At 50.1% G+C, this 27,202-nt stretch overlaps 1 protein-coding gene across 1 annotated transcript; it reads right to left on the reverse strand.

The window, feature by feature from the left end:
* Window positions 1-3,628: 3,628 nt before the first annotated feature.
* Window positions 3,629-26,879, reverse strand: NAB2 (NGFI-A binding protein 2 (EGR1 binding protein 2)). Its single transcript, XM_015423333.1, has 6 exons — window positions 26,124-26,879; window positions 24,219-24,352; window positions 22,406-22,457; window positions 16,009-16,132; window positions 8,353-8,553; window positions 3,629-4,775 (listed from the first exon to the last, which is right to left on the reverse strand). Exons 1-6 carry the CDS (start codon window positions 26,877-26,879, stop codon window positions 4,675-4,677), a joined length of 1,368 nt encoding a protein of 455 aa, XP_015278819.1. The 3' UTR covers window positions 3,629-4,674.
* Window positions 26,880-27,202: the final 323 nt, after the last annotated feature.

The following is a 27,202-nucleotide window of genomic DNA, read 5'->3' on the forward strand; positions in this document are numbered from 1 at the left end:
CCTTGACTTGAAAATGAGGGGGGGGGGGAGATATGGAAAAATTAGGTGGAGGGAGAAATGAATGAGAAAAGTGGGGTTAAAGAAATTAAGGAAAAGAGAGGAAAGGGTCTTTCTATCTTGCTGCAACACCCTAACTCCCGCTTCGCAAGATCTGGCTGTAGGGTTGCCAGGTCTGGGTTGGAAAATACCTGGGGACTTTGGGGGTGGATCCAGGAGAGGGTGAGGTTTGGGGAGGGGCCTCAGCATAGCACAATGCCGTAGCACAATGCCGTAGAGTCCACCCTTCAAAGCAGCCACTTTCTCCAGGGGAGCTGATCTCTGTCTGCTGGAGATCAGTTGCAAAAGGGGGAGATCCCCAGGCCCCGCCTGGAGGCTGGCAATCCTATCTGGCTGAGCTGGGTGCGAGGAAGGGAAGAGGAAGAGAGGCTAGGCTATTGGAGAAAATAACCTGCAGGCTGACAATTATCGTATGAACCATCAGCGTGCTGTCTTGTCTTGCTCCAGTGCTGGCTTGGTCGATGATCATTTTAGCTTCAGTCTTAGAGAAAGTCCAGCAGATCTTTTGCTATGCTCCAACTTCCTTGCGCCCCTAGTGGCTGCAGCCAGAACTGCAATTAAAAATGAACGGAAAGCCATTCGGCTGGCTGAAGCTTGATGCTGACTTCAAGAGCCCCCCAAATTTTGTGTGTGTCTCCCCCCCCATTCCCCCCCTCTATCAGCAGCCCTGTGTAGGAACAGGGCCTCTCTTTCCCACATGACTCTTCTTGTGGTGGGGTGTGATGGACGAGAGGCAGAAGGGGCAAACGTTTGACAGGTATGGAGATTCACTGACCCACAAGGCGTCAACTAGGCTGGGAAAGACCTCATCCAGATGGATGAGCGCATTTTACAAGTGGCAGAGAAACATACTATCTCTTTGATGTGTTTGGAGAGTTCTGGGCTCCAGAACCTTAAACCCAGATTGGCCGATACTTCGTTTGACATACGGGGTGGGGGAGACGTGGAAAAGACCTGCCCCTTTGTGTGTGGGTGGATGTGTGTGACCATGGAGGTGAGACTGCAGAGAAACTGCATGTGACCCAGCAGCCAGCCTCCATCAAATGGGAGGGTGCAGAGATGCTCAGGAACTGTGGAGTCCCACCTAGCTTATTAGTCACCTAGTCCATATTACTTTCTTAGCCAGTTTGGTGTAGTGGTTAGGAGCATGGACTCTAATCTGGGAGAAGCAGGTCTGATTCCCCACGCCTCCACATGCAGCTGCTTGGGTGACCTTGGGGCAAGCCACAATTCTCTCAGAGCTGCTTTCTTAAGAGCAGTCCTCGAAAGAGCTCTCTCAGCCCCATCTCTCTCACAGGGTGTCTGTTGTGGGGAAACTAAGGGAAGGCGATTGTAAACTGCTCTGAGATTCCCAAGTGAAGGGTGGGATATAAATCAATTTCTCCTTCTAAGTCCACATGCTAGAACTGCCCTGTGTTTACTCTTGCGTCATGCATCGTAGTAATACAATTGCTTGAGTTACGATGCATTGCCTTGATTCCTAACCCCACATCCAAATGGCTCGCCACATGCTACTATATACCCGAGAGGGGGGGCTCTGTACCACGGGGGGCAGCCACTGGGAGCAGGGGGGAGCCAAAGGAAAGTAAACCCAAAGTGGTGGCAGCTACCAACAGAGAATTCCAAATCCTGCTTTAATGGGGGATTTGGAGGATTAAATAAAACGTGGATTTGCTTCATCATAGCAGTGAGAGCATCTTGCTAGGTCCTGGACCCATTTAACCCCCTCCCCCACTCTCCTTCTCCCTGGGAAATTAAAGACTTCAGTCCTACACTGGCCCATTGGCTGACCCAACCCATGCTCTTCCCTCTGTATTAATCTAGACTCCAACCTCCATGAATACCCGTTACTCCTATCTCACAGCCTGTACAGGGGTACGAGCAGATGTAGGAAGAAAAAATAGCTAAGCCATAAAATAAGACTTTATTTCAAAATAACAAAATAAATAATCTACTGTACACAATACAAAGGAAAGGGTGCTAATTTTCTCTATTAAAGACACCAGGGCCCTATGGGAGAAGGGGGGGGGACACGACTAAAAGTGATAGCAGGTGGAGATTTTGATGTTGTGCCGTTTGGGGATTTCAAGGCTCACCAGGACAACCTATGTTGGCACCCTGCGTTTTTGGTAATGTTCACTTCTGTGCCATTCCCATGGGCCAGGTCGTCAGGGTCTAGCTTGCTGCTGTTTCGTCCTCAGAAGTGGGGGGTTACGCCACGGCCCCTCGTGTGAGTAAAAGAGAGAGAGCACTGCCTTTCCCAGGGCCAACCACGGCCCCTCGTGTGAGTAAAAGAGAGCACTCCCTTTCCCAGGGCCGACCCAGCCCAACAGGCAGTGCCAACATCTCCCTGGCGCATCAGAATCCAAGAGATGCCAGGCCAGTCTGAGAAAGTTTCAAGGTGGGACCCTGTTTCCTCACCGCCCCAGAAAACTTAGGACAGTGGAGTTCCTAACTGGTCCCCTTTACTCCAGTTGCTCATGGAGCAGGGGATAGCCCTCAAGAAAAATAAGATGTGGGGGAGAGGCAGCCATGTTAATTCTTTTTTACGTAGGACAACAGCAGCTCCCAGATCTCTGCATGGTCTCTAGTTCAAAGATCCTGGGGATACAAAGGCAAAGGGGACACCACAGGACCTTCCGGCTGCGGTTTCACACCAAGCGGCCGCTGGACAAGTCCAGACCTTGGTCAGAAGCAACATTGCAGTGGTAGAACTGCTGGTATAAATGCGTCACGTCGTCTCAAAACAGCCCGAGCTTATACACCGAGGCTGTGGGCTGAACTAGACACGATGTTTAACACAGGACTGTCATAAGGACTTAGCGGTGAGGCAGTAGCCGCGAGTTTCCCGTGGGGAACTCAATGGCCAAACACCGCAGGGGCCCATTTCAGACTGTGACTGTGGTGTGTGGCTGAAGGAGGGACTTCAGCCTCCCCCTCCAGCACCGTTTTCCTGACCCAAAACACTCCAGAGGCACTATTTGCCTTGCTGGGGAGGAGGAGAGTGAGTTCTTACGGGGAACTCGCAGCTGCTGTCTGACAGTCCCTGTGGTGGTCACATCTCAAACATCACATCTCGTTTAGACCTGTCCCTCCAGGGCTGCTTTTCTCGCCCAGGCCAACCCTGCCCCAGTCTCTAGTCTAGGAGTAACCATTCTGAACTCTTTTAAGAACCTCTTTGCAATCCTTTACCTACGTGATTTTAAAAAGCAATGCTGGTGTTTGGGGCCAGCCCACGCACCAACCCCTTGCTCTGGAGGTACCCGATACCTCTCTCAGCTGTTCAGTCCTCTTCCCGCAGTATAAGGATGGCAGGGAGGGAAAGTACAGACAAGTCACAAGAGTGCAAAGCTGATTACTACGGGGGGAGGAAAGGAATGAGAACAGTGCTGCTTCAGGCTCCGAAAAAGAGAGAGAGAAAGACCATTTGCCTTTTCTCCTCTTTCTCGGGATACCTTGAGACCACACAAAAGGAGAGGTGGACGAAGGCTCACACAGAAATTCCCTATGCTAATCCCTGCATCTACTCAAATTTCTATAAAATTGCAAAAAAATAAAATAAAATCTGCTGCTGCTGCTCACACAGCCGGGCAGACTGTGCCCTTGAAAACACCAGGTGCCGTGAAATGAATGGATTTTGGTAGGGGCCCAGCTCTAGAGCAAGTTCCTTAGAACGGTCACGGGAGCATAGAGCCGCGTGGAATTCCAGAAAGGGCCAGACGGTGGTCGAGAACCACTGGAGGGGGGGGGCGAACACCAACACGAGGTCAACACCAAGAGCGATTAACTGACGTTGGCACATTCCACGAGAGGTTTCGGCCCAAGAGGAAGCGGCTTGGGACCTTGGAGGAGACAGACGACAGAGAGCTGAGAGAACGGCCGTGACAAATATTTGATGGATATGCGACACTGCGCGTCACTCTGTGTGTGGGGGGAGCATTTGTTGTGTGGGGGGAGCATTTGTTTATACACAGGGGAGTGTGTGTTTGTGTGAGAGAGAATGGCTATGGGGACAATGTATCGTATGTACACATACGGGAGGGCACGCACGAGTCCCGGCACGGTCGTAAGGATTGTGGGAGCATTTGTGTGCACTTTGGGGAAGAACAGTGGTGATTCTGAGGGTGACGTGGTCGAAGAACTGAATGTCTTTCTGTTAAGGATATAAAAAATGAGTGTTGTTTTTTAACATTATGGCTGTATACATCATAGTCTGTGTGGCTGACCTTCCATGAACCCCACCCCCTCCGCAAAACTAAGCAGAGATGTGGTCTCCCTGAGGTCACTGCTACCCGCTGTAGCCAGGACACCCCTTCTCACGTAGTTATTAGGATCACAGGATGCGGGATTCCCCATCCATGCACTTCTACTGGTGCTTGGAGGGGGGCAGAGGCCAAGCTTGTTTTTCACTTCTTGAAGGGGAACCGCGATTGGCGAACGAGAGTTGTGCGAATATATGGTAGCTGTCCTTCAGTCAATGAAGCGAAGCACGCCTCCTTGTGGTGACTCAGAGAACTGCACGTCCCCCTCCATCTCCCGCAAAGAGTCTCTCTTGACGTGTGGAGTCGGGCTGGCACATTATTGCTTGGTGACTGAGTGCCGAGAGTCACCCGCCACTTATTGATGGCTGCTCTCTGGTTCTACCTTGATGCTGTTCCTTCTGGCCTCCAGTTGCGCCGCCGGAGCCTGGCAACGCTCAGAGAGGTTTTCCCCAAACTCTGAAATAAGAAACCAAGAGTCAGGACGAAACATGCTATCTCCTGTCCCTGGGCGTAGCTTGTTTATAACTCTGAACTCCAATCAGCAGCACGCTGCTACAGAAGCTGTGGGCAACCTAACCACGCACCTGTGCGCATACTGTTTGGCGTAATGGTTAGGAGCACAGACTCTAATCTGGGAGAACCAGGTTTGATTCCCCAGTCCTCCACATGCAGCTGCTGGTGTGACCTTGGGTCAGTCACACAGCTCCTTCAGAGCTGTTCTCTCACAAGCAGTTCTCGAAAGAGCTCTCTCAGCCCAACCTACCTCTCACAGGCCGTCTGTTGGGGGGAGGGGAAGGGAAAGGAGATTGTAAGCCTCTCTGAGACTCCTTTGGGTAGTGAAGGGCGGGGTATAAATCCAATCTCTTCTTCTCTCCTTTAAGAAGATAGTACCAAGGTATATTCCTCACTTTGGACCCCTGAAGCACCCATATCTCTTATCTTTTTGTCTGCTGTTTCCTTTTCCCCACCGTTCTCCAGTCGGGGAAGGTCTCGTATGCGACTGGTCCAAAATCACCCAGTGAGCTTCCACAGCAAGATGGGGATCTAAACCTGGGCCTTGCAAACCCTGCTCTGAAGCTCTGACCATGATGCTACACTGACTTTCATAAGGTGGCTGCTGCTGAACAGCAGCAAGCAGCCAGGCCTAGTTGAATCATGCAAGTCAGGTGATCTCAAGTCACCCAGAGGGTGCTGCTAGGCCCAGGTTTGCCAGCCTCCAGGTGGGAGCTGGAGCTCCCCCAGAATGACAACTAGGGCTGCCAAGTCCCCCCGGGGGGGCAGGGATTCCCCCGCTAAAAGGGTCCCCAATCCGCCGGTCCAGGTCTGGCCGGCGGGGGGAACCCCACCCCCGAAGTGGCCAGATCAGGCCGACATGCCCAGCATGATGACGTCACCCGGAAGCGATGTCATCACACTGGGCATGTCGTCGGGTGACGCTCTAGCAACCACACTAAAAACTCTATGTCCTGGAACAGGACCAACTCTCCCCCGCTTATTTTGGTGAGTCACTTGGCAACCCTAATGACAACTGAACTCCCGACAACAGAGATCTGTCCCCCTGGAGAAAACGGGTGGACTCTGGCATTATATCCAGCGGACGCCTCTCCCCTCCCCAAGCTCTGCACTCCTCAGACTTTACCACAGAATCTCCAGGAATTTCCCAACCTGGAGCAGGCAATCCTAGTCCAAGGCCTGGCTCCAAAATAGGCCTGGAAAGTGCCCTGCCATCCCCCCCAATCCGAGATCCAGTCCTGCTTTTGCTTCCTGCCCTCTCCTCCCCCTCTTACTGTTGATATGGTGGGGCCTAGAGTAAAGGTATTGGGGGGAATTCAACCCTCCCTGAAGTGGGTTTTTTAAAAAAAACTTTTTGGATTTTTCAGCAAACCCATGGAGTCCCCTGAGTCTGTAGAAAAACCTGTTGAGGGAAACTGTGCCCCCTAGCTGCAGAAATAAGTACCTGCATGCAGAGGGGACTGTTGAGAATTAGATATATAGATTGAGATCGCTTTTCATATTTTTCTCCAGTGTCCAATTTATGAATATCTTAGAGCTCTCTGTATTATTCCTTTCTTAGCTTGCCGTTCTGAACTTTCAACTTCAACTTCAACCCCAAATTACTTAGTCTGTAGCTAATTTTTCCCCGTCCTTTCAACCTTTGCTATAGCTATTTCTGCCGCTCAAGAGCTTCGATGGGAGAAAGGAAAAGTATAATGTACGAAAAAGCCGTACCATATTAGCCCATTTGATGTAAGGACACAAGAATGGCCATGCAAAGCCCATCTACTCCAATACTCCATCTCAAGCAACCAGTGACCTATACCCTTGGGGTGCCGGCCCTAAAGATATCTGGCTGTCCTTGGCCAGGGCCAGGGCCTTTTCGGTCCTGGCCCCCAACCTGGTGGAACTCTCTGCCAAATTCCATCAGGGCCCTGCGGGACCTTATGAAATTCCACAGAGCCTGCAAGGCAGAGATGGTCCGCCAGGCTTTTGGTTGAGGACAGTGATGGCTGTCACCTTAGTTGGCACCCTCCTCAGTTTTCCATGCTTGTTCCATCTTCTTTCCCCCTGCCAGAGAAATGGCTGGCAGTCTGCAATAGGGGAATAATTCATTCTAGGCATCACTACTCGCCATCTGTTTTTTTAAAGAAGAAGAAGAGGAGGAGGAGGAGGAGGAGGAGGAGGAGGAGGAGATTGGATTTATACCCTGCCCTTCACTTGGAGTCTCAGAGCGGCTTACAAACTCCTTTCCCTTCCCCTCCCCACAACAGACACCCCGTGAGGTGGGTGGGGCTGAGAGAGCTCTGACACAAACTGCTCTTTTTCAAGGACAGCTGTGCCAGAGCTTGTGACTGAGCCAAGGTCACACCAGCAGGTGCAAGTGGAGGAGTGGGGAATCAAACCCGGTTCTCCCAGATTAGAGTCCGCGCACTTAACCACTACACCAAACTGGCTCTCTTGTAATTTAATATGTTCAATTGTTTCATTTGGTGACTCTTTTTAATACTATGTACATCGCCCAGAGCCCTACGATAGTAGGGATGGTGTGATCCATACGTTTAATAAGTAATGATTTTAAAAGTGGAGCTATCCCAAAAGGGTCAAATTCCCCAGCACTGGAAGGCTAAAATACACAGACATTTCCCACCCCACCCCCCAATCCCCCAGGTTTACAAAGCTGATTAGCCCCCATTTACCTACTACAAGGAATCCGACTGACAAAGATCTTAAAATCTTATTGTCTGATAAGTTCTCGGCGCTTACTTTGTCTGTTGCCGAATTCTTAGCCTGTGTCTGGAAGCTTAGGGTAAGGGCGTACAAGTCTTAATCCCCCTGTGTTCTTTTAGAACTGTTATATTTTTAACGGAGTATATTATTTACGAGAAGCTTCTAAATGATCTTTTGTTGGGGCAGCTTGGTGTAATTTGCCATGACCTATTAATTTGTTTATTTATTTTTCTAACCGTTTCACTGCCCTTCTTGTTGCGGTGTTATGCCAATAAAGGTTTATGTATGTATGTATGTACGTACAAAGCTGGCCGTCCCTGTATTCTGTAAGATCGCCTCCTTGTTTTTCCTTGGGACCAGTTTCCTGGGCAACAATGAATCGTGAGCCCCCTTGAGTGGCAAGATGAGCCTGGCACCAACCCACGTGTTTCAGGCAAAAACCACAAGGCTCTGCAAGAAACAAGGGCCCCCAAAATAGAGAGCGGCCTTCCCACGCTTGCCAGCCTTCCTACGACTGGGCACAGGTGTGTCCTCCTTCTGAGCTCCCGGAAGATCTCCCTCTGGTGAGTTGCTTGGAACGGAGTCAGATTTCAGCAACTGGTCGTTCAGAAGAAAGGCGGCTCTTCATTGCACAGTGCAGGTGTTAAATGTCTCTCTCAATGCTGAATCATGCGCCTCTCGCCATCCCCCTCCCCCCCCGGTGTATTCTCATTATTTGATGGTGGAGGATTCAGCCCCTTGCCGTCCCAGACCCGTGCTGCTCCCCAAACTCTGCTGGAAGCCCAGGAGGGGGGAAAGGGTCACTCACCTGTCCCTTGAGTCTTGCCCGGTAGGCACGGGCTGAGCCGTCCCACCCGCTCGTGAGAGACCAGCCGCGCCAGCCGCAGGCCTTCGTCCATCAGGGTCTGCTGCAGGATGTGGCGGCTCCACAGCCCGTGGGGCGGGAGGCCCAGCAGTGCGTCAGAGGCGGCGTTGGGGGGCGGAGTCAGCCGAGGACAGGAGCCCGTGGCTGCGGAGGGAGCGAGAGATTGAGAATCAACAAGGGGGGGTGGTCTCCTCCTTGCTTGTGGCGGCTGAGCCAGCGGCCGCACGTGGTCAAAATGGCTCTCCAAATCACCCTCCCTACTCCTGTGCCGTGAGAAGATGAGACTAACTGGGAAAGTGGAAGGCAGGAGGGGAAGAGGAAGACCCAACGTGAGACAGAGGGACTCAGTCGAGGAAGCCAAGGCCTGACCTGGATAGCCCCGGCCAGCCCGATCTCGTCAGATCTCGGAAGCTAAGCAGAGCTGACCCCGGCCAAGTACTTGGATGGGAGACCTCCAAGGAATACCAGGGTTGGGAGGCAGAGGCGGGCTATCAAGTTTGGTGCCAGTTTGGTGTAGTGGTTAAGTGCGCGGACTCTAATCTGGGAGAACCGGGTTTGATTCCCCACTCCTCCACTTGCACCTGGCTGGGTGACCTTGGGTCAGTCACAAGCTCTGGCACAGCTGTCCTTGAAAAAGAGCAGTTTCTGTCAGAGCTCTCTCAGCCCCACGCACCTCACAGGGTGTCTGCTGTGGGGAGGGGAAGGGGAAGGAGATTGTAAGCCGCTCTGAGACTCCAAGTGAAGGGCGGGGTATAAATCCAATTTCTTCTTCTTCTTCTTCATCATCAAGCCACCTCTCTGAAACGTCCTCCATGCCCCAGTAGGAGTCGCCAGAGGGCACCATGACTTCCGGGCACGGGCGCGCACACAAAATGCAAAAATACCCCACAAAGAAAGAAGCTGTGGCCTTCCATTTGCCAGACCTGAGCAAGGCTGCTAACAATAGAACATTTTTTTGGGGGGGGCACTCATTCATAGGGTCACCATAAAATCATTAGTGTTTGACAGCAGCACATCAGGCGGAGGTCTTTCCCATCACCTGCCGACTGACCCTTTCCATTGGAGATGCCGGGGACTGAACTTTGGGGGGCCCCGGCAGGCAGAACCGATGTTCTACCTCTGAGCCACAGCTGCTCCCCTTGATAACAAACACACAAGGCCGCTTTATACCTAGTCAGGCCACTGTCAGGTCTCTCGGGGTCAGTATTGTTTTCTCTGCGTGTAACTGTGTTTTCTCTAGAGTCTCAGGGGTGTCAAACGTAAGGCCCGGGGGCTGGAACTGGCCCGTCCGGGGCTCTTACCCGGCCCACAAGCAAGAGGTATGTGTGGGGCTATAAGGTGATCCCAGGGCTATTTTTGGGCAGGAACGCACAGGAACGGAGTTCCGGCTGGCTCCTGAGTTGGCCACACCCAGCAGGAACTCATTAGCATAATAGGCCACGCCCAACAGCAGAAACTCATTAGGATTGGCTACATTAGGGGTGTGTGGCCTAACATGCAAAGGAGTTCCTGCTACAAAAAAGGCCCTGGGTTTTGACAACAAACAAGGTAAACAGAATAACAAGCAAAAGGTGGGTGTGGCTGGATAACCACACTTCTGGTAACATGGGGTGTGTGGCCTAATGTGCTAATGAGCTGTGCTGGCAGGGGTGTGGCCTAATATGCTAATTAGTTTCTGGTGTTGGTTGTGGCCTATTATGGTAATGAGTTCCTGCTGGGCTTTTTCTACAAAAAGAGCCCTGGGTGCTCCCCCTTTTATGGAATCCCTTGGGGAAAAAAACAAGTCTTGCATATGATTCAATGCATTTATTGGCACTTTTGTGGGCTCCCCTGTAAATCAATCGCTTTCACTGCTGGAATCCATTGCTTTTGTTTGTATTTTGAGTTAAAAAAATTATTATTACTTGGGTTTGCCTGTGTCCTTTATAAAATTTATATCTATGGGATATAATTTATATCTACGGGATATAATTTAGGAGCATTACATTTTATGGCGCACACAGCCCAACAAAGTGCCATTTGTGTCAGATGTGGCCCTCATAACAAATGAGTTTGACATCTCTGTTCTGGAGCCTCAGGGGGAGGGATTCCACATCATCTACGACCAATGTTCCCTCTAAGCTGTGGAGTCCTGTGAGCAAAAATTCTCCCTTGTGAGCTAGCAGCATTAACGTTATAAGCAGGTGATTTGGCTACTGCATAGATTAGTTTGCTCTGGAGCCCATCCTTCCTGAGCTAAGACAAAAATGTGTGAGCTGGAGACTAAAAAACTGTGCGCTAGCTCACACTAACTCAGCTTAGAGGGAACACTGTCTACGACCTGCGTCTTCCAACTGGAAATGCCAGCGATCTCAACGGGAGAGATGCCTGGGACCTTCCGCACACAATGCAGGCACTCAACCACGGAGCCACATCCCATCCCCGAACTTAAAAGACCTCCCCTCCAGACAACCGCCCTCCAGACAAATCTCATCCATTGTAAATATGGCCATTTGGGTAGTGAAATACAAAATGAAGCACGGGAAGATCTTTTTGGAATGAATTTGTCTTCGCAAACACACATATGCATGGGGGGGGGGGAACAGCTACCTTTCCTTTCTGCCAGCTGAGGATATCTGTATAACCTGAAAGTTGGCACACTAAGCAGCCCACTGAAACAAGAGCCTTGCTACAGGCACACATGAGTGGCAGCTTGCCATGCTACCAATGGACGCATGGGAATTATACCTGTCTGTTTCCCACTGTGGAGCAAATACCAGTTACGAGGGAGGGGTGGGATTTGAACAATTCTGAAGTCCTCACTTAAAGAAGGATGTAGATAGAACGGAGCGGATGCAGAAGAGAGAGACAAAGATGATCAGGGGCCTGGAGACCAAGCCCTGTGAGGAAAGGCTGAGGGATTTGGGAGTGTTCAGTCTGGAGAAGAGGAGGCTGAGGGGGGACATGATGGCTCTCTTGAAGTATTTGAAGGGCTCTCACTTCTTAGAAGAGGGCGGGGAGCTGTTCCTGTGGGCAGCAGAGGATAGGACTCGCAACAATGGGTTTAAATTAAGGGCGGGAAGGTACCGGTTGGATCTTAGGGAAAACCTTTTTGACAGTCAGAGTTGTGCAACAGTGGCATCGGCTGCCTAGGGAGGTGGTGGGCTCCCTCACACTGGCAGTCTTCAAGCAGCGGCTGGACAAACCCGTGTCAGGGATGCTCTACGCTGATCCTGCATTGAGCAGGGGGGGTTGGACTAGGTGGCCTGCCTGGCCCCTTCCAGCTCTGTGACTCTGTGATTCTAATGGTGCGGGACTCCCTTCCACAGCTCCAGGGCTCCAGTCTAGATAATACCCTCTGCAGCTGCTTTTAGTAGCTAACAAAATATGCAGGGGATCTGTGATCGGATTTCCCCTGTCACATTTAGGTTGCCCTTTGCATAGCAGAGGAGGGAAGGGCATTCGTATCGCCAGATCTCATCAGATCTCGGAAGCTAAGCAAGGTCAGTTCTTGGAAGAGAGACCAGCAAGGAAGGCTCTGCAGAGGAAGGCAAAGGCAAACCCTCCTCTGCTTCTCCCTCGCTTTGCAATCTCCTCTGCTTCTCCCTCGCTTTGCTGGGGTGGCCGTAAGTCAGGTGAGACTTTACGGCACTCACATACCTAAGTCGCCTAGAGGATCTTCTTCTACTTTGGAAACCATCCCAACTGGCTACTAAGCAACAATTATATGGGGTTCATGCCGGGCTACTCTCCCGTGCTGGGAATGGCAGGGAGGGTCAGCGCCAGTGTTCCCTCTAAGCTGAGTTAGTGTGAGCTAGCTCACAGTTTTTTAGCCTCCGGCTCACACATTTTTGTCTTAGTTCAGGAAGGGATGGCTCCAGAGCAAACTGATTTAGGCAGTAGCCAAATCAATTGCTCACAACTTTAATGCCAGAAGCTCACAAAGTAGAATTTTTGCTCACAGGACTCCACAGCTTAGAGGGAACACTGGTCAGCGCATTACTTGCACCTCCATGCGCCTGCAATTTAGGAGCACTTCCAAACCCTCTTGGAAACCTCTGTGCCGCTAAGAGCTTGGCAGCATTTCATTTCTGTGTAGCAGGAAAGTTTGCCACGCCTTCCCTGACAAGCCCGGTACGATACATGATGCCGCCTTATCTGAAAGGCATCGGGAGGTACTCCTCCGTGCCGAGACATGCAGGGCTTGGTTGCGCTCTTATCAGCACGCAGGCTCAGCTGCAGCCGTGCCAAAGTAGATGCGGCGGGTTGAGAAGTAGACAGCCAAGTTAGGACAAGCAAAGAGGCAGTTGTGTCAGGATGCATTCGCTCTCTTTGCGCATGGAACAGATTCTGGAATCAGATCGCTGGTCTATCTAGCTCAGGATTGTCTACTCTAGGGGGGGGGTTGCAGCCTGTGACTCTAATCAGACTGGCGATACAATCGAGGGCACAGCAATCTAAGAATAACAAATCATGCAATTGCTGCAATAAGTTCAAAAATTACAGAACAATGACAATCAAATGTAGGCTTATTCTGATGTATTATTTCAAATTTCTTCTTTTATTCCATAGGTCAAATGACAAACATCTCGAGTTTCCAGAGTTCGTTTCGAGTTCTTTATCAAAATTCTGTGTTGTGGTGGTATTTTTCAAACAATCCAATAGTAGGAATCTCAATTTCCAAATGGCTATGAAATAGCTCCCATGTTAGCCAGAAGTTTCTCAACAATGGACAGTGTCTGGGAAAACTTCTGGCTAACATGGGAGCTATTTCATAGCCATTTGGAAATTGAGATTCCTACTATTGGATTGTTTGAAAAATACCACCACAACACAGAATTTTGATAAAGAACTCGAAACGAACTCTGGAAACTCGAGATGTTCGTCATTTGACCAATGGAATAAAAGAAGAAATTTGAAATAATACATCAGAATAAGCCTACATTTGATTGTCATTGTTCTGTAATTTTTGAACTTATTGCAGCAGTTGCATGATTTGTTATTCTAATCAGACTGGCAGCAGCTCTCCACGGTCACCAGCGGAGACACGTGAAACTGCCTTATCCTGGGTCAGACCACAGGTTGTCCACTCTGGCTGGCAGCAGCTCTCCGGGGTCTCAGGCAAAGGCCTTTCCCACCAGTGTTCCCTCTGAGATGAGTTAGTGTGAGCTAGCTCACAGTTTTTTAGCCTCCGGCTCACACATTTTGGTCTTCGCTCAGGAAGGAGGGCTCCAGAGCAAGCTAATTCATGCAGTAGCCAGATCGCTCGCTCACAACTGTAATGCCAGTGGCTCACAAGGAAGAATTTTTGCTCACAAGACTCCACAGCTTAGAGGGAGCCTTGTTTCCCACCACCCTGGACCCGATCCTTTCAACTGGAAACGCCAGGGACTGAACCGGAAATTCTCCACGTGGGGACCGGACATGGGACGCGCAAGCCAAATGCATGTTCTCTTCCTGGACTACGGCCACTTCTCCAACTGAAGAGTCCTCTGGGAGTTCCCAGCAAGAATCTGAATCCAGTTGGCAGATTATTAATTTTGGAAACAGAAGAAGAGGAGGAGATTGGATTTGTACCCTGCCCTTCACTCGGAGTCTCAGAGCGGCTGACAATCACCTTCCCTTCCCCTCCCCACAACAGACACCCTGTGAGGTAGGTGGGGCTGAGAGAGCTCTGAGAGAACGGCTCTTGAGAGAGCAGCTCTGAGAGAACTGTGACTGACCCAAGGTCACCCAGCTGGCTGCATGTGGAGGAGTGGGGAATCAAACCCCGTTCTCCAGATTAGTGTCCGCCACTCTTAACCACTACACCAAACTGGCCTTTCCAAAACTGGAAGGAAAAGTACAACATAGGAAACTTGGGATGCATCTGCAAATGTAAAGTCATTTTACACCAACAATGCTTATCACTGCCTCCACTGAACACCATAGAAATGCTTATTTTGGAAGGTGGAGGGAAATCTAGACCAGTGAGCCACAGCCCCTTCACCCAACTGCAGTTCTGTCGAGGACTCGGGGGAACCTCCACGTTCAGAGGCAGTCAGCCTCTGAATCCCAGAGCCAGGAGGCAACATCAGGGAAAGGCCTCGGCCTCCATGCCCTGTTGTCGGCCCTCCAGAGGAACTGGTTGGCCACAAAGTGAGACAGGATGCTGGACTAGATGGACCACTGGTCTGATCCCGCAGGGCTCTTCTGATGTTATGAGGAGAAACTGTGAGAGTGAAGCTAGCTTAGGTAACAGGGATATACCCAACAAGGAGATTTTGACACAGGAGTGAAACCACCACACCTTTGGACCAGCAACTGGTCTACTTTTGTCTTGGGGGTACTGCTGGACTCTAGCTTCATTCTCACATCTCTTTAACTCTTGCCTTTATGTGAGAATTTGCTGCCATGATCTCACCGGCCACCTGATCCAATTTCAGCTCTGCGTCTGCATCTTGGTTCTGAGTGGCCCCTCCTCACGACTGCTCCCCACCCTCCTTTTCCCCTGTAAGTAACCCTAGAGGAGATTTCGTTCCATTTGTCTGAAGAAGCGTGCTTCGCACACAAAAGCTTACACTTTGAATAAGACTAGGGCCGAATCTGCATTTGCATTTTTAAATCATTTTCGTGCTGCTGTGATGCCGTCTTTCTCTATGCTTGTTTGAATGTTGTTTGGAGAAGATTCTTTTAAAGCAGTGTGGAGGTGCAGTGACAGTGGAGCTGCCCCAAAAGGACGATAAACATATGTGGACATGCAAAAGTATGCTAGCACTCTTGAGGTGTGAAAACGACACCAAATGTGGACAGCTTTTTTGAAGACGGAGTCAAAAGGCTGGGACACTGGTGGGAAAGACAAATGCAGATTCCCCCTAGGTAGTCAGCCGTGTTGGTCTGAAGCAGTAGAACAAATTTAGAGTCCAGTGGCGCCTTTAAGACCTACAAAGGTTTATCCAAGTGACCTCCACGCTCTGAGAGTTGAATGGAGAGTCGCAGATTTATTTTGACATATTTATTGCTTTACAACTGTTGACCTTGTAAACCTTAGCTTGTTATTTAGTTCTGTTTTTGCATAGCTTAAAACATCCTCATCGTGTTACATGTTGATTTGCTGTTCTGCCCGTCTATAAGCTTGAACCTCAGCTCCCATTCCACTGTCTCTGAAGAAGTGCGCGCGCACACAAAAGCTCATACCTTGAATAAACCTTTGTGGTTCTTAAAGGTGCCACCGGACTCAAACTCTGTTCTACTTTAAGACATGATAGTCTGGGAAAGAGGCAGGTGTGATGAAACTAAGGGTGGCAAAGCGTACAGGCAGTGCACACAATCATTCAAGATAAAAGACTCTATCAGATGCAGCTCGGGGTTAAGCACAGAGAAGAAGCAGAAGAATAGGAACCTAAACTATACACAAGTCCAAGCACGTTCCCAGCTTGCAAAGAACAAGCAGATCGGTGCAGTCGAAACAAGCCCTCCAATAAAACGGAAGGGGTTTGTTGTGCATGAATTACATCAGCCTCTATGGAAGCCTGTGAGATGAAAACCCATCTTCCGCCTGCTCCGCCCCCCGCAGCCTCCTACCTCACTGTTCCCTGCAGCTGGAAGACCTAAGCGGAACAAGGTAGCCAGCCCCCTCACCTTGTGGGTGTCCGTCTAAGCTTTCCCCTGACAAGCTGGCGGTATCCTCCTCTATGCTGGACCGGTACTGAGGAATGAACGGTTCGCAGACCAAGGGAAGATCAGGCCGGCTGTGCTCTGCAACCTGCCGGGAGAGAAGATGTCAGATTGGTGAATGCGACCCACCTGACTACCCATCCCTCCTCCTGCACCATATCCACTACTACCCCTTCCCTCCGATAAAAATGGTATCTTGGATTTCCAGTATCGCCCAGCAAAGACCAATGAGATCACATCCCACGTGCGCCAAGGAACGGACCTCCACGGTGTTTCCAATGACAGTGCCAGCTTTGCTGGATATGTCAGTCTAGACTCAACTAAGACAAAGCAGGGTATTTGTGGGAGGCACCTACCAGGGCTGTGCCCAGGAACAAAACTCATTCCAAGTCTCATTGCAACAGCTGCATTAGCAGCCCAAGTAAAGTGGGAGGCACTGTGCGCTCTCTCTCTCTCTCTGAACTGGAGGTGATGCTAAGAATCCTAAAGACCTCGTTTGTGGCTGCACACCAGGGAAATGGGCCGAACATAAGAAAAACCCAGCTCAAATGGTGCACCAAGAGCATCTATCTCCAATTCTATATTACCCATCTATCATGGAAAACCCCAAGTTAATAGAATTTTCCAGCACATGTACATTCCTGACAACACATAAGGAGTACAGTCTGTATACATAAAGACGCACGTAAGCACTGAAAGCCTGAATGGCTCAGGATGTGTATTACAAACACATCCCGGATAGGCAGACATTAATTTTGATTATAAACACAAAATTATATACACATGTGTTTATGCACAGTACCAGCATTCACAAGAGATCTGTGCACACACACGCACACACATTTGTACTGCATTTTTAATATACCTGGAGTGGGAAACCAGCCATAGAAGCAGGGGGGCCTTTGCATGACAAAGGAATGAAGGACTCTCTCTCTCTCTCTCTGAAATGGGCCGAACATAAAAAAAACCCAGCTCGAATGGTGCACCGAGAGCATCTATCTCCAATTCTATATTACCCATCTATCAGGGAAAACCCCAGGTTAATAGAATTTTCCAGCACATGTACATTCCTGACAACACATAAGGAGTACAGTCTGTATACATAAAGACGCATGCAAGCACTGAAAGCCTGAATGGCTCAGAATGTGTATTACAAACACATCCCGGATAGGCAGACATTAATTTTGATTATACACACAAAATTATATACACGTGAGTTTATGCACAGTACCAGCATTCACAAGAGATCTGTACGCACGCACACACATTTGTACTGCATTTTTAATATATCTGGAGTGGGAAACCAGCCATAGAAGCAGTGGGGCCTTTGCATGACAAAGGAATGAAGGGATTGCTAAAGGAAGACGGGGAGATGGTAGAGAAGCTCAGTGACTGGTTTGCTTTTGTGTTCCCTGTGGAAAGTGCGGGGCACGTGCCCATGCCACAGCCCGTTTTTAGGAAAGGAATCAAAAGAACTGGGGCCATATTGAGGTGACCCGAGATGAAGTTCTAGACCTATTGGGGAAATTAAAAACCGAAAAGTCCCAGGTCCTAACATAAGAACATAAGAGACGCCAATGTTGGATCAGGCCAAAGGCCCATCCAGTCCAACACTCTGTGTCACACAGTGGCCAGAAATACCAGTTGCCATCAGGAGGTCCACCAGTGGGGCCAGGACATTAGAAGCCCTCCCACTGTTGACACCCCCCCCCAAGCACCAAGATGACAGAGCATCACTTGCCCCAGAGTCCCTATCTATACCTTGTGGCTAATAGCCACTGATGGACCTCTGCTCCATATGCTTATCTAATTCCCTTTTGAAGCCGTCCATGCTTGTAGCCGCCACCACTTCCTGTGGCAGTGAATTCCATGTGTTAATCACTCTTTGGGTGAAGAAGTACTTCCTTTTATCCGTTCTAACCCGACCGCTCAGCAATTTCATGGAGTGCCCACGAGTTCTTGTATTGTGAGAAAGGGAGAAAAGTACCTCTTTCTCTACCTGCTCTTTCCCATGCATAATCTTATAAACCTCAATCATGTCACCCCTCAGTCGTCGTTTCTCCAAGCTAAAGAGCCTTAAGCGCCTTAACCTTTCCTCATAGGATGGCATATACCCAAGAGTTCTTAAGGGATTCAGATGTGAGATAGTTGATCTACTAACCCGTATATGTAACCTATTCAGCCGCTGTTCCAGAAGACTGGAGAGTAGCCAATGTTACACCAATTTTTTAGAAGTTATCCAGAAGGGAACCTGGAAATTACAGGCCAGTCAGCCTAATATCTGTCCCAGGCAAATTAGTAGAAACTGTAATCAAAGGCTGAGTTCAGACTGGCAGTTTGCCCCGATATACGTGCGTTTCAGAAACGTTCCACAACCGGATTAAATGGGCCGTTCACACAGGCACATCTGTCAGGCGTTCCCCACCCATACTCAACCCGTCTTATAATGCTTCGCTCCCGAGTTTAAAAGATACCTGGTGAAAGTGGTAGCAAAACCTGGAAAGCGCGATTATCCCGCATCCATCCCGCACCAACAAAGTGTGAACGCCAAAAGCCGCAGTTTTTCTTATGCACTCATGCGCATAAGCGCATATCTCCAGATTACGAAAAAGAAAGCCGTGCCGTACAGCTGTGCCTCCGGGCCAACAGTGTGAACGCTCCCTTGTACCTCCTCCTGGTATGCTCCCGCATCAGTCGCTGCACTGTGAACGGGAAAACTGTTCCGGGTCTTTTTTGCCACGACTCCCTCCCGCTTCAAACTGCCAGTCTGAACTCAGCCAAAGATTCATTCTTGAGCTTGTCTGGAGATTCTAGCAGGGGAGCGCAGCTATTGTATACCCTTGACCGAAGAACGGGACACTCCTTCTATCTGGGATGGTCGCCCTCTTCGACCGAGCGTGCAGCTTTGGGAGGGACCCACATGAAGCAGTGAGGGCGGTAGGGGACACCTGCCTAGCCAGCCCGATCAGCCGAATCAACCCTGGCGATCAGTGGGGTGACAGATGTCGCAGCCAGATCTCCCTCACATCCGTAATCAAAGATAAAATCCAGGTGGGGTAGCCCTATTGGCCTGAAGCAGCAGAACCACAGATCTGGAACCAGGGGCCGAGTAGTGTAGTGGCCAAGTTTGCAGATGACACAAAAGTATTCAGGATGGTGGAAACCAAGTCTGACTGTGAAGAGCTCCAAGAGGACTGCCAGTTTGGTATAGTGCTTAAGTGCGCGGACTCTAATCTGGGAGAACCGGGTTTGATTCTCCACTCCTCCACTTGCAGCTGCTGATGTGACCTTGGGTCAGTCACAAGCTCTGGCACAGCTGTCCAGAAAGCGAACTGAGCGCTGAAGGGAGGGAAATCAATATAGAATGATAAAGATAACCCAACGGACATGGATGGTGAAAGCAAAGGAAAACGCCCATGCATAATAGGCTCAAGACTGACTGTGAAGAGCTCCAAGAAGACCTCCACAAACTGGCTGAGTGGGTGACAGCGGGGCAAATGAAGTTCCATGTTGGTAAGTGTAAGTGTACACTGGGACAAAGAATCCCGACTTCAAGTATAGGCTAATGGGGTCTGAACTTGCTGAGACTGAGGGGAAAAGATCTTGGGGTCTGTCAAGACCTTTGGTTCGGATAGCTCAATGGAAGTGTCCGCCCAGTGCGCTGCACCAGTGAAAAAGGCAAATTCCATGTTAGGAATTATTAGGAAAGGGATTGAGAAGAAAATGGCTGCTGTTGTTATGACCCTGTATAAATCTATGGTGCGGCCTCATTTGGAATACTGAGTACAGTTCTGGTCACCGTATCTCAGAAAGGACACTGCAGCGCTGGAACAAGTACAGAGGAGGGCAACAGAGATGATTGGGGGGTTGAAGCAACTTCCCTGTGACGAACAGCTGAAGAGTCTGGGACGTCTCCGTTTAGAAAAGAGACGACATGATAGAGGTTTATAAAATGATGCATGGAGTGGAGACAAAGAGAAATGTTTCTCCCTCTCCCAAAATACTAGAACTCGAGGGCATCCCATGAAGCTGATGGGCAGTAGGTTCTGGACAGACAAAAGGAAATACTACTTTACACAGAGAGGTTAAAATGTGGAATTTGCTGCCAGAGAATGTAGTAATGGCCACAGGAATAAACAGCTTTAAAGGGGACTAGACAGATTCATGAAAGATAAGTCTATCAATGGCTACTAGCTATGGTGACTAAGGGGAGACGCCATGTTCAGAGGCACTAGCCCTCTGAATCCCAGAGCCAGAAGGCAACATCAGGGGAAGGTCTTGGCCCCTATGCGTTGTTGTTGGCCCTGCCTCTGTGTGAGACAGGATGGACCACTGGTCTGATCCAGCAGGACTCTTCTTATGTTCTTATCCTGTGTGTCATAGATGGAGGTCTACAGAATAAATTAAATCTATGGTTTTAATTGCCAATTTGGTCCTTAGTGCTGGCGGTTTTACTGTTTTCCCTTGTGTCGTTGTCAGCGCTTTAAGGTAAACCTCCTTGTGGCTGTTATTCTTAATGGGAAAATGAGGTTCAAAAAGCTTACAATAAGGAACACATAATAAGAACATAAGAACATAAGAGGTGCCAATGTTGGATCAGGCCAAAGGCCCATCCAGTCCAACACTCTGTGTCACACAGTGCCCAGAAATACCAGGTGCCATCAGGAGGCCCACCGGGGGGGCCAGGACATTAGAAGCCATCCCACTGTTGACCCCCCCCAAGCACCAAGAAGACAGAGCATCACTTGCCCCAGAGCCCCTATCTATACCTTGTGGCTAATAGCCACTGATGGACCTCTGCTCCATATGCTTATCTAATGCCCTTTTGAAGCCGTCCATGCTTGTAGCCGCCACCACTTCCTGTGGCAGTGAATTCCATGTCTGAATCACTCTTTGGGTGAAGAAGTACTTCCTTTTATCCGTTCTAACCCGACTGCTCAGCAATTTCATGGAGTGCCCACGAGTTCTTGTATTGTGAGAAAGGGAAAAAAGTACCTCTTTCTCTACCTGCTCTTTCCCATGCATTATCTTATAAACCTCGATCATGTCACCACTCAGTCATCGTCTCTCCAAGCTAAAGAGCCCTAAGCGCCTTAACCTTTCCTCATAGGGAAAGTGTTCCAACTCTTTTATCATTCGAGTTGCCCTTTTCTGCACTTTTTCCAAAGCTATAATATCCTTTTTAAGGTGTGGTGACCAGAATTGCACACAGGTCCTGACTTGGATAGCTCAGGCTAGCTTGTCAGATCTCGGAAGCTAAGCAGGGTCGGCCCTGGTCAGTGTTTGGACGGGAGACCATCAAGGAAGTCCAGGGTCACTATGGTCACTATACACGAAATGGCTGCCACAGCTCACCTTCAGTCACACAGTGAAGAAAATCCTCGTGCTGTGGTGGCAGCTGCTGCCAAAGCAACATTTAAAAAAAAAAAAAATCTGCACAGCCAATCAAATCTCCATCAACCAATCAGAAACCTTGCTGGGCAAAAGCCCCACCCATTTTTTTAAAAAAAACCACTTGGCAGGCACCAAGAAAGATGGTGGGCACCGTGGTTTCCACAGGCTCCACGTTGTGGACCGGGCCTGTAGCCACTGGCGGGGGCATTTGGGGGCAATGCCCCCCCCCCACCAATGAGCATGGCTCCCCCTTTCAAACATGGAAGAGGACTCGGCTCCCCCTTTTAAATGCCGCTAAAACTGCGAGGGGTGAGCCTGCCCGCAGAAGAGGAAGAGGACTCGACTTGGCAGCCGGGGGGCCTCACTGTGCCAGCTGAGCCAGCCCAAGTCACATGATGGCGGGTTACATGGCTGAGTTGGCGCAGGTGCAGTGAGGCCACCGCCACCGAGCCAAGCCCTCTTCCTCTTCTGTGGGCAGGCTTGCCGCTCTCCCTTCCCCCCCCCCCAGCTGCCCTGCCTTACTGGATTTCCCAATGCCCCACCACCAATGTTCCCTCTAAGCTGTGGAGTCTTGTGAGCAAAACTCCTACTTTGTCAGCTATTGCCATTGAAGCTGTGAGCCAGCGATTTGGCTGCTGCATCAATTAGTTTGCTCTGGAGCCCATCCTCCCTGAGCCAAGACAAAAATGTGTGAGCCGGATGATTAGAAACTATGAGCTAGCTGACACTAATTCAGCTTAGAGGGAACACTGCCCACCACCCACATTTTTCTGGCTACACGCCTGTTGGGGACCCTGCCCTAACAAACACCAACCCGCTTCTATATATGTGAGCATCTGTATACTAATATACAGCACTTTTTTGAGTGTTCAGAGTGGTTTACATACATTACGGTAGGAACTGCAATCTCTCACACAAACATACACAAACACACACACACACACAAAAGCCTTCTTCCAAGGCTTACCTCTTGCTTGAGTCTCTTGGCTTGCCCAGCGCCACCCTCGTCCGGATGCAGTCTGAAAACAAAAGACAAGAGGGGGTCAGCGTGCCCTGCCAGGCCATGATGCTCCAGAAATCCCCTCTAGCCTGAGCATGGATGAAATCCACAACACCACAACGCGTGACTTGATTTGGCACATGGTGCTTGGTGAACCAAAAGACCTTAACCATGCAGTGATGCATGGGACGCCTGGAATTTTGCTTGAACCAAGCTTCCTTTGCCCACCCAGAGCAGCATTTAGCATGCCAGGGCTCTGTAGCCCAGGCGGGGACTTATATTGGAGGGGACAACTTGGCATGCTTTGCAAGGATATTCAGTCTGGAGAAGAAGAGGTCGAGGAGGGACATGATCGTTCCCTTCAAGTATCTGAAAGGCTGTCACTGAAAGGAGGGGCAGGGAGCTGTTCCTGCTGGCAGTGGAGAATAGGACTTGCAACACTGGGTTCAAATTATGGGCAGAAAGGTACCCGCTGACTATTAGGGATTTTTTTTTTACAGTAAGAGTAGTTCAGCAGTGGAACTGACTGCTTAGGGAGGTGGTGGGCTCCCCTTCACTGGCAGTCTTCAAGCAGCAGCTGGGCAAATGCTTGTTAGAGATTCCTTAGGCTGATGAGCAGGGGGTTGGACTAGATGGCCTCTAGGTCTCCTTCCAACTCTATGATTCAAACTTAGCAGCTGGGTTTAAATAAGATGCCAAGTGCAGGCAGCACAACATGGATACATTTTGCCTGCCTCTCAGGCATCATGTTGGAATGGAACTGGACGTCCTGCAGGCCAAAAGAAACTTCCAGGCAGGTCGCTGGGCATGGATAATGCCTGGCTCATGAAAGCATCACAGGCCCGTTCCAATAGTAAACAGAGGCTCCACCACTGCCTGGTCCACACTGACACTGTTTGGACAACTGGCGCCGCAGGATATTAGAACCATGCAGGAGGTGATGATAACCCTTGCATTAAATCCCATTCCCACCAGACTCAAAAAGCTGAGCTTTAAGGAGGGCTTGCACTGGAAACAGGGAAGGAAAATCATAATTAAAGTGCCCCTGAGCATGTGCAGAAGACATTTTCCTGTGCCACAGCAGAAAGTTCCCACACATGCCCCCCAAAAGGGGAGGAAGACTTTTTGAACACAGAAAAATTGAACACCGCAGCTTGATTTCACCCAAGCAGGAGAAAATGGTGGGAACTAGGTGGTCAAATGCTGAGGGGGTACAGTGGACTGCTCTAACTTTGTAGCTGGGGAAGCGCATTTTGGAACAAGAAGAAGAGGCAGAAGAAGGAGGAGGAGGAGGAGGAGGAGATTGAATTTATACCCCGCCCTTCACTACCCAAAGGAGTCTCAGAGCGGCTTACAATCCCTTTCCCTTCCCCTCCCCACAACAGACACCCTGTGAGGTAGGTGGAGCTGAGAGAGCTCTGAGAGAAACGCTCATGAGAGAACAGTTCTGAGAGAACTTCTGACTGACCCAAGGTCACACCAGCAGCTGCATGTGGAGGAGTGGGGAATCAAACCCGGTTCTCCCAAATTAGAGTCCACGCTCTTAACCACTACAACAATCTGGCTCTGTTAAGAACTCCCTGCGGAGAGAAAACCAGCACAGAGAGGGTGGAGAAGGATCTTTTGTGCCCTGCTGTGCTTAGTTTCATCCTTGCAAAGTTCGTTTTTCCCCCCAAAGGTAAAGGAGCCTTAAAAACTGAAATCCTCCACCAGCATGCCGAAGTGGTACAGTCCCTTCTGTCACCCCTGGGGCTCTGCCTCCTCGTTACCTCATTCTCACCTGGATCCCTTCAGTGTAGTCAGGTAGCTGCTCTCTCGAGCCACCTGGCGTGACAGGGAAAAGAGCTCCACTCGGCGCAGCAGCAGGGAAGGGTCCCGCAGGCAGAACTGGGCCGCAGCCTCGTTGATGGTCAGCTTGGAGGAGAGAAGGAAGAGCAGAGTTATCCTGGGAAGTGGGAGACACGGCCATGAGAACTGTACTGCTGAATGCTGTGAATGCAACAGCATCGTATTGGCTAGTATCTGTAACATCACTGGCGATGACTGACACACTGCCTGCGGGCATGGGCCAGTTTGAGATTTGTTTATCTACTTTATTTTTCCCCAATGGGGACCCAAAGCAGCTCACATCGTTCTCCTCTCCTCCATTTTTATCCCCACAACATCCCTGTGAGGTAGGTTAGGCAAAGTTCCATGGCAGAGTAGGGATTCGAACCTGGGTCTCCCAGATCCTAGCTGGATACTATGACCATTCCACCACACTGGCTCTTCTGAAAAGTTTGAATTTCACTTTTGAATGTATCTGAACAGACTAAATGCTCCCTTCCGTACCACTGTTGCTGGAACCTTCCTCTACACTTTAAAAATCTTAGACTAACAAAAAAAACCCAGAGACAAGCAAGTATGACTCCCACACACACACATACACACACACACACACCAGCAATCCCCAGGCATTTGATGAACTAGTTTTAAGACATAAATAGCAGTTGCATTCTACACGTTTCCCCTTTCGGGCTGTGCAGTGCATAATCTCGGTTTTTAAAATAGATAACTCCCTGCCCAAGAAAAATGGGTAAACAGGAAAACTCTTTGCATCAGGACCCATGGTACTGTTCTGCTAGGGCTGTTTTGCCATGACCTAGATGGGCCCAGGCTAGCCCGATTTTGTCAGATCTCAGAAGCTAGTTAGTATTTGGATGAGAGACCACCATGGAAGTCCAGGGCTGCTATGCAGAGGCAGGCAATGGAAAACCACCTCTGCTCGTCTCTTACTTGGAAACCTGACAGCAGGGGTATCAAACATACGGCCCACGGGCCAGAACTGGCCCATCCTGGGCTCTGATCCAGCTTGCAAGCAACTGGTCATTACCTTTATTGCCAGATGACAGAAGAAGAAGAGGAGGAGGAGAAGGAGATTGGATTTATACCCCGCCCTTCACTACCCAAAGGAGTCTCAGAGCAGCTTACAAACTCCTTTCCCTTCCCCTCCCCACAACAGACACCCTGTGAGGGAGGTGGGGCTGAGAGAGCTCTGAAAGGAACTGCTCTTTTTCAAGAACAGCTCTGACAGAACTAGGGCTTACCCAAGGTCATCCAGCAGGAGCAAGTGGAGGAGTGGGGAATCAAACCCGGTTCTCCCAGATTAGACTCCGCGCACTTAACCACTACACCAAACTGGCTGTGCATTTTGTCCCTGTATAGAGTCCCGATGTTAATGAGTCATGGGCAGTAGAGGTGGGGGGTGGGCACCAGGGAGATACTTTAAGAAAATACTGTAAGAGTGTCAATGTTTTAAGCAGGTTTGCATTTTGAGTAAAAAATGGTATCGTTAATTGGGTTTGCCTGTGTCCTTTATAAAGTTTATATCTCCTCTACCTGCCATTACATTTTATGGCACCCATGGCCCGGCCTGACAAAGTGACATTTATGTCAGATCTGGCCCTCATAACAAATGAGTTTGACACCTCTTGGGGGGGGGGGGTTTCCACAAGTTGGCCACACTTTCCATCACCACGGGGGCTCCCTCTACTTCAGCTCTGGAGACAGAACAGCCCAAGACTGGTCTACTGTAAGAGTGCCGATTCAGGATGGGATATAGCCGAACAGTTCCCTGGGCTCCCTTTGGCTTAAAATTTGCTGGCCGATTCTCCCTGCCCCCCCCATTGCCCCCCCCTTGACCCACCTCATGCAGCGTGAGCTGCTTGCTCTCACATCGCCGGGCTTCTCCTCGCCCATAGATAGCGCTGTGACGTCGGATCTCTTCCTCCTTATGAGGGTCCCCGTTGTCCATGCGGAAGACATGTCCCACTGTTTTGGCCAGCTTCTTGTTCATCTTCATGAGGGCCCTCAGCTCAGCGTCGCCCCCGCGAGGGCAACTGCGCAAAAGCCGCTCCGCGCTCTCTGACACCGCCTGGACCAGCTCTGGGTCTAGATGTTCCGCGGACAAAGGTTGCCCCGCCGGTGAGGACACCCCTCCTTCCTCTTCTGACTCGGCGGTGCTCCACTGAATCGCTGCCAACGGGGAAAGCTTATCTCTTGGCTCCGAGGGGCTCTTGGCAGGAGAGGTGGCGCTGGCCTTGGCGGGGGTCTCTCCCGGACTAGCGTGCCCGTTGGTGAGCGATTTGCGCCCCCCGGACTCGGAGATCTTGAAGAGAGGAATGCTGCTCACGGGTATGGAGGGCACCGGCTGATTGAAAAGCCCCGGATTGGTGGCCCACTCCCGCAAGGCCTTCTGCAGGCGCCGGACGTGCAGCGGCTTGGTCGCCATGCCAACCAATGCCATGATCTCCAGGAACTCCTCTTCGCCGGCCTCGCACAGCTGCTGCACGTCGTCGCCGCCCTGCTGGATGAAGGTCTCATAGTAGGAGAGGAGGTTGGCTCGCTGAAGGACACGGTACAGCTGGAGTTCTCCCAAGGTGCGCGGTAGGGACAGGGCCATCGCCAGCGGCCTGCGAAGGTGACAAGAACAGGCACGGTGATACAGAGACCAGGCCTGTGGCCCCCTCCTGGGTGAAAGATCTCTTGAGCCACAATGGAACCTGAGCAGGGGGAAGTGAATTAAGTACCTAAAGGTTAAGAAAACATCAGTGTTCAGGCCAAACAATACTGTTAGTCAGTTTAAAAATTAAATTGATAGTACGGGCCAATATCTGTTTTTCATCTATTGTGAAATAAACACATGTATTTTCGTGCATTTGTTAATTTTTTAATTGACTAATGGTATTATTTGGCTTGAATGTTTCTGTTTTTGTAACCTTTAGG

Source organism: Gekko japonicus, unplaced genomic scaffold (assembly GCF_001447785.1).
Source record: "Gekko japonicus isolate JY-2015 unplaced genomic scaffold, Gekko_japonicus_V1.1 scaffold1492, whole genome shotgun sequence".
NCBI lineage: Eukaryota > Metazoa > Chordata > Lepidosauria > Squamata > Gekkonidae > Gekko > Gekko japonicus.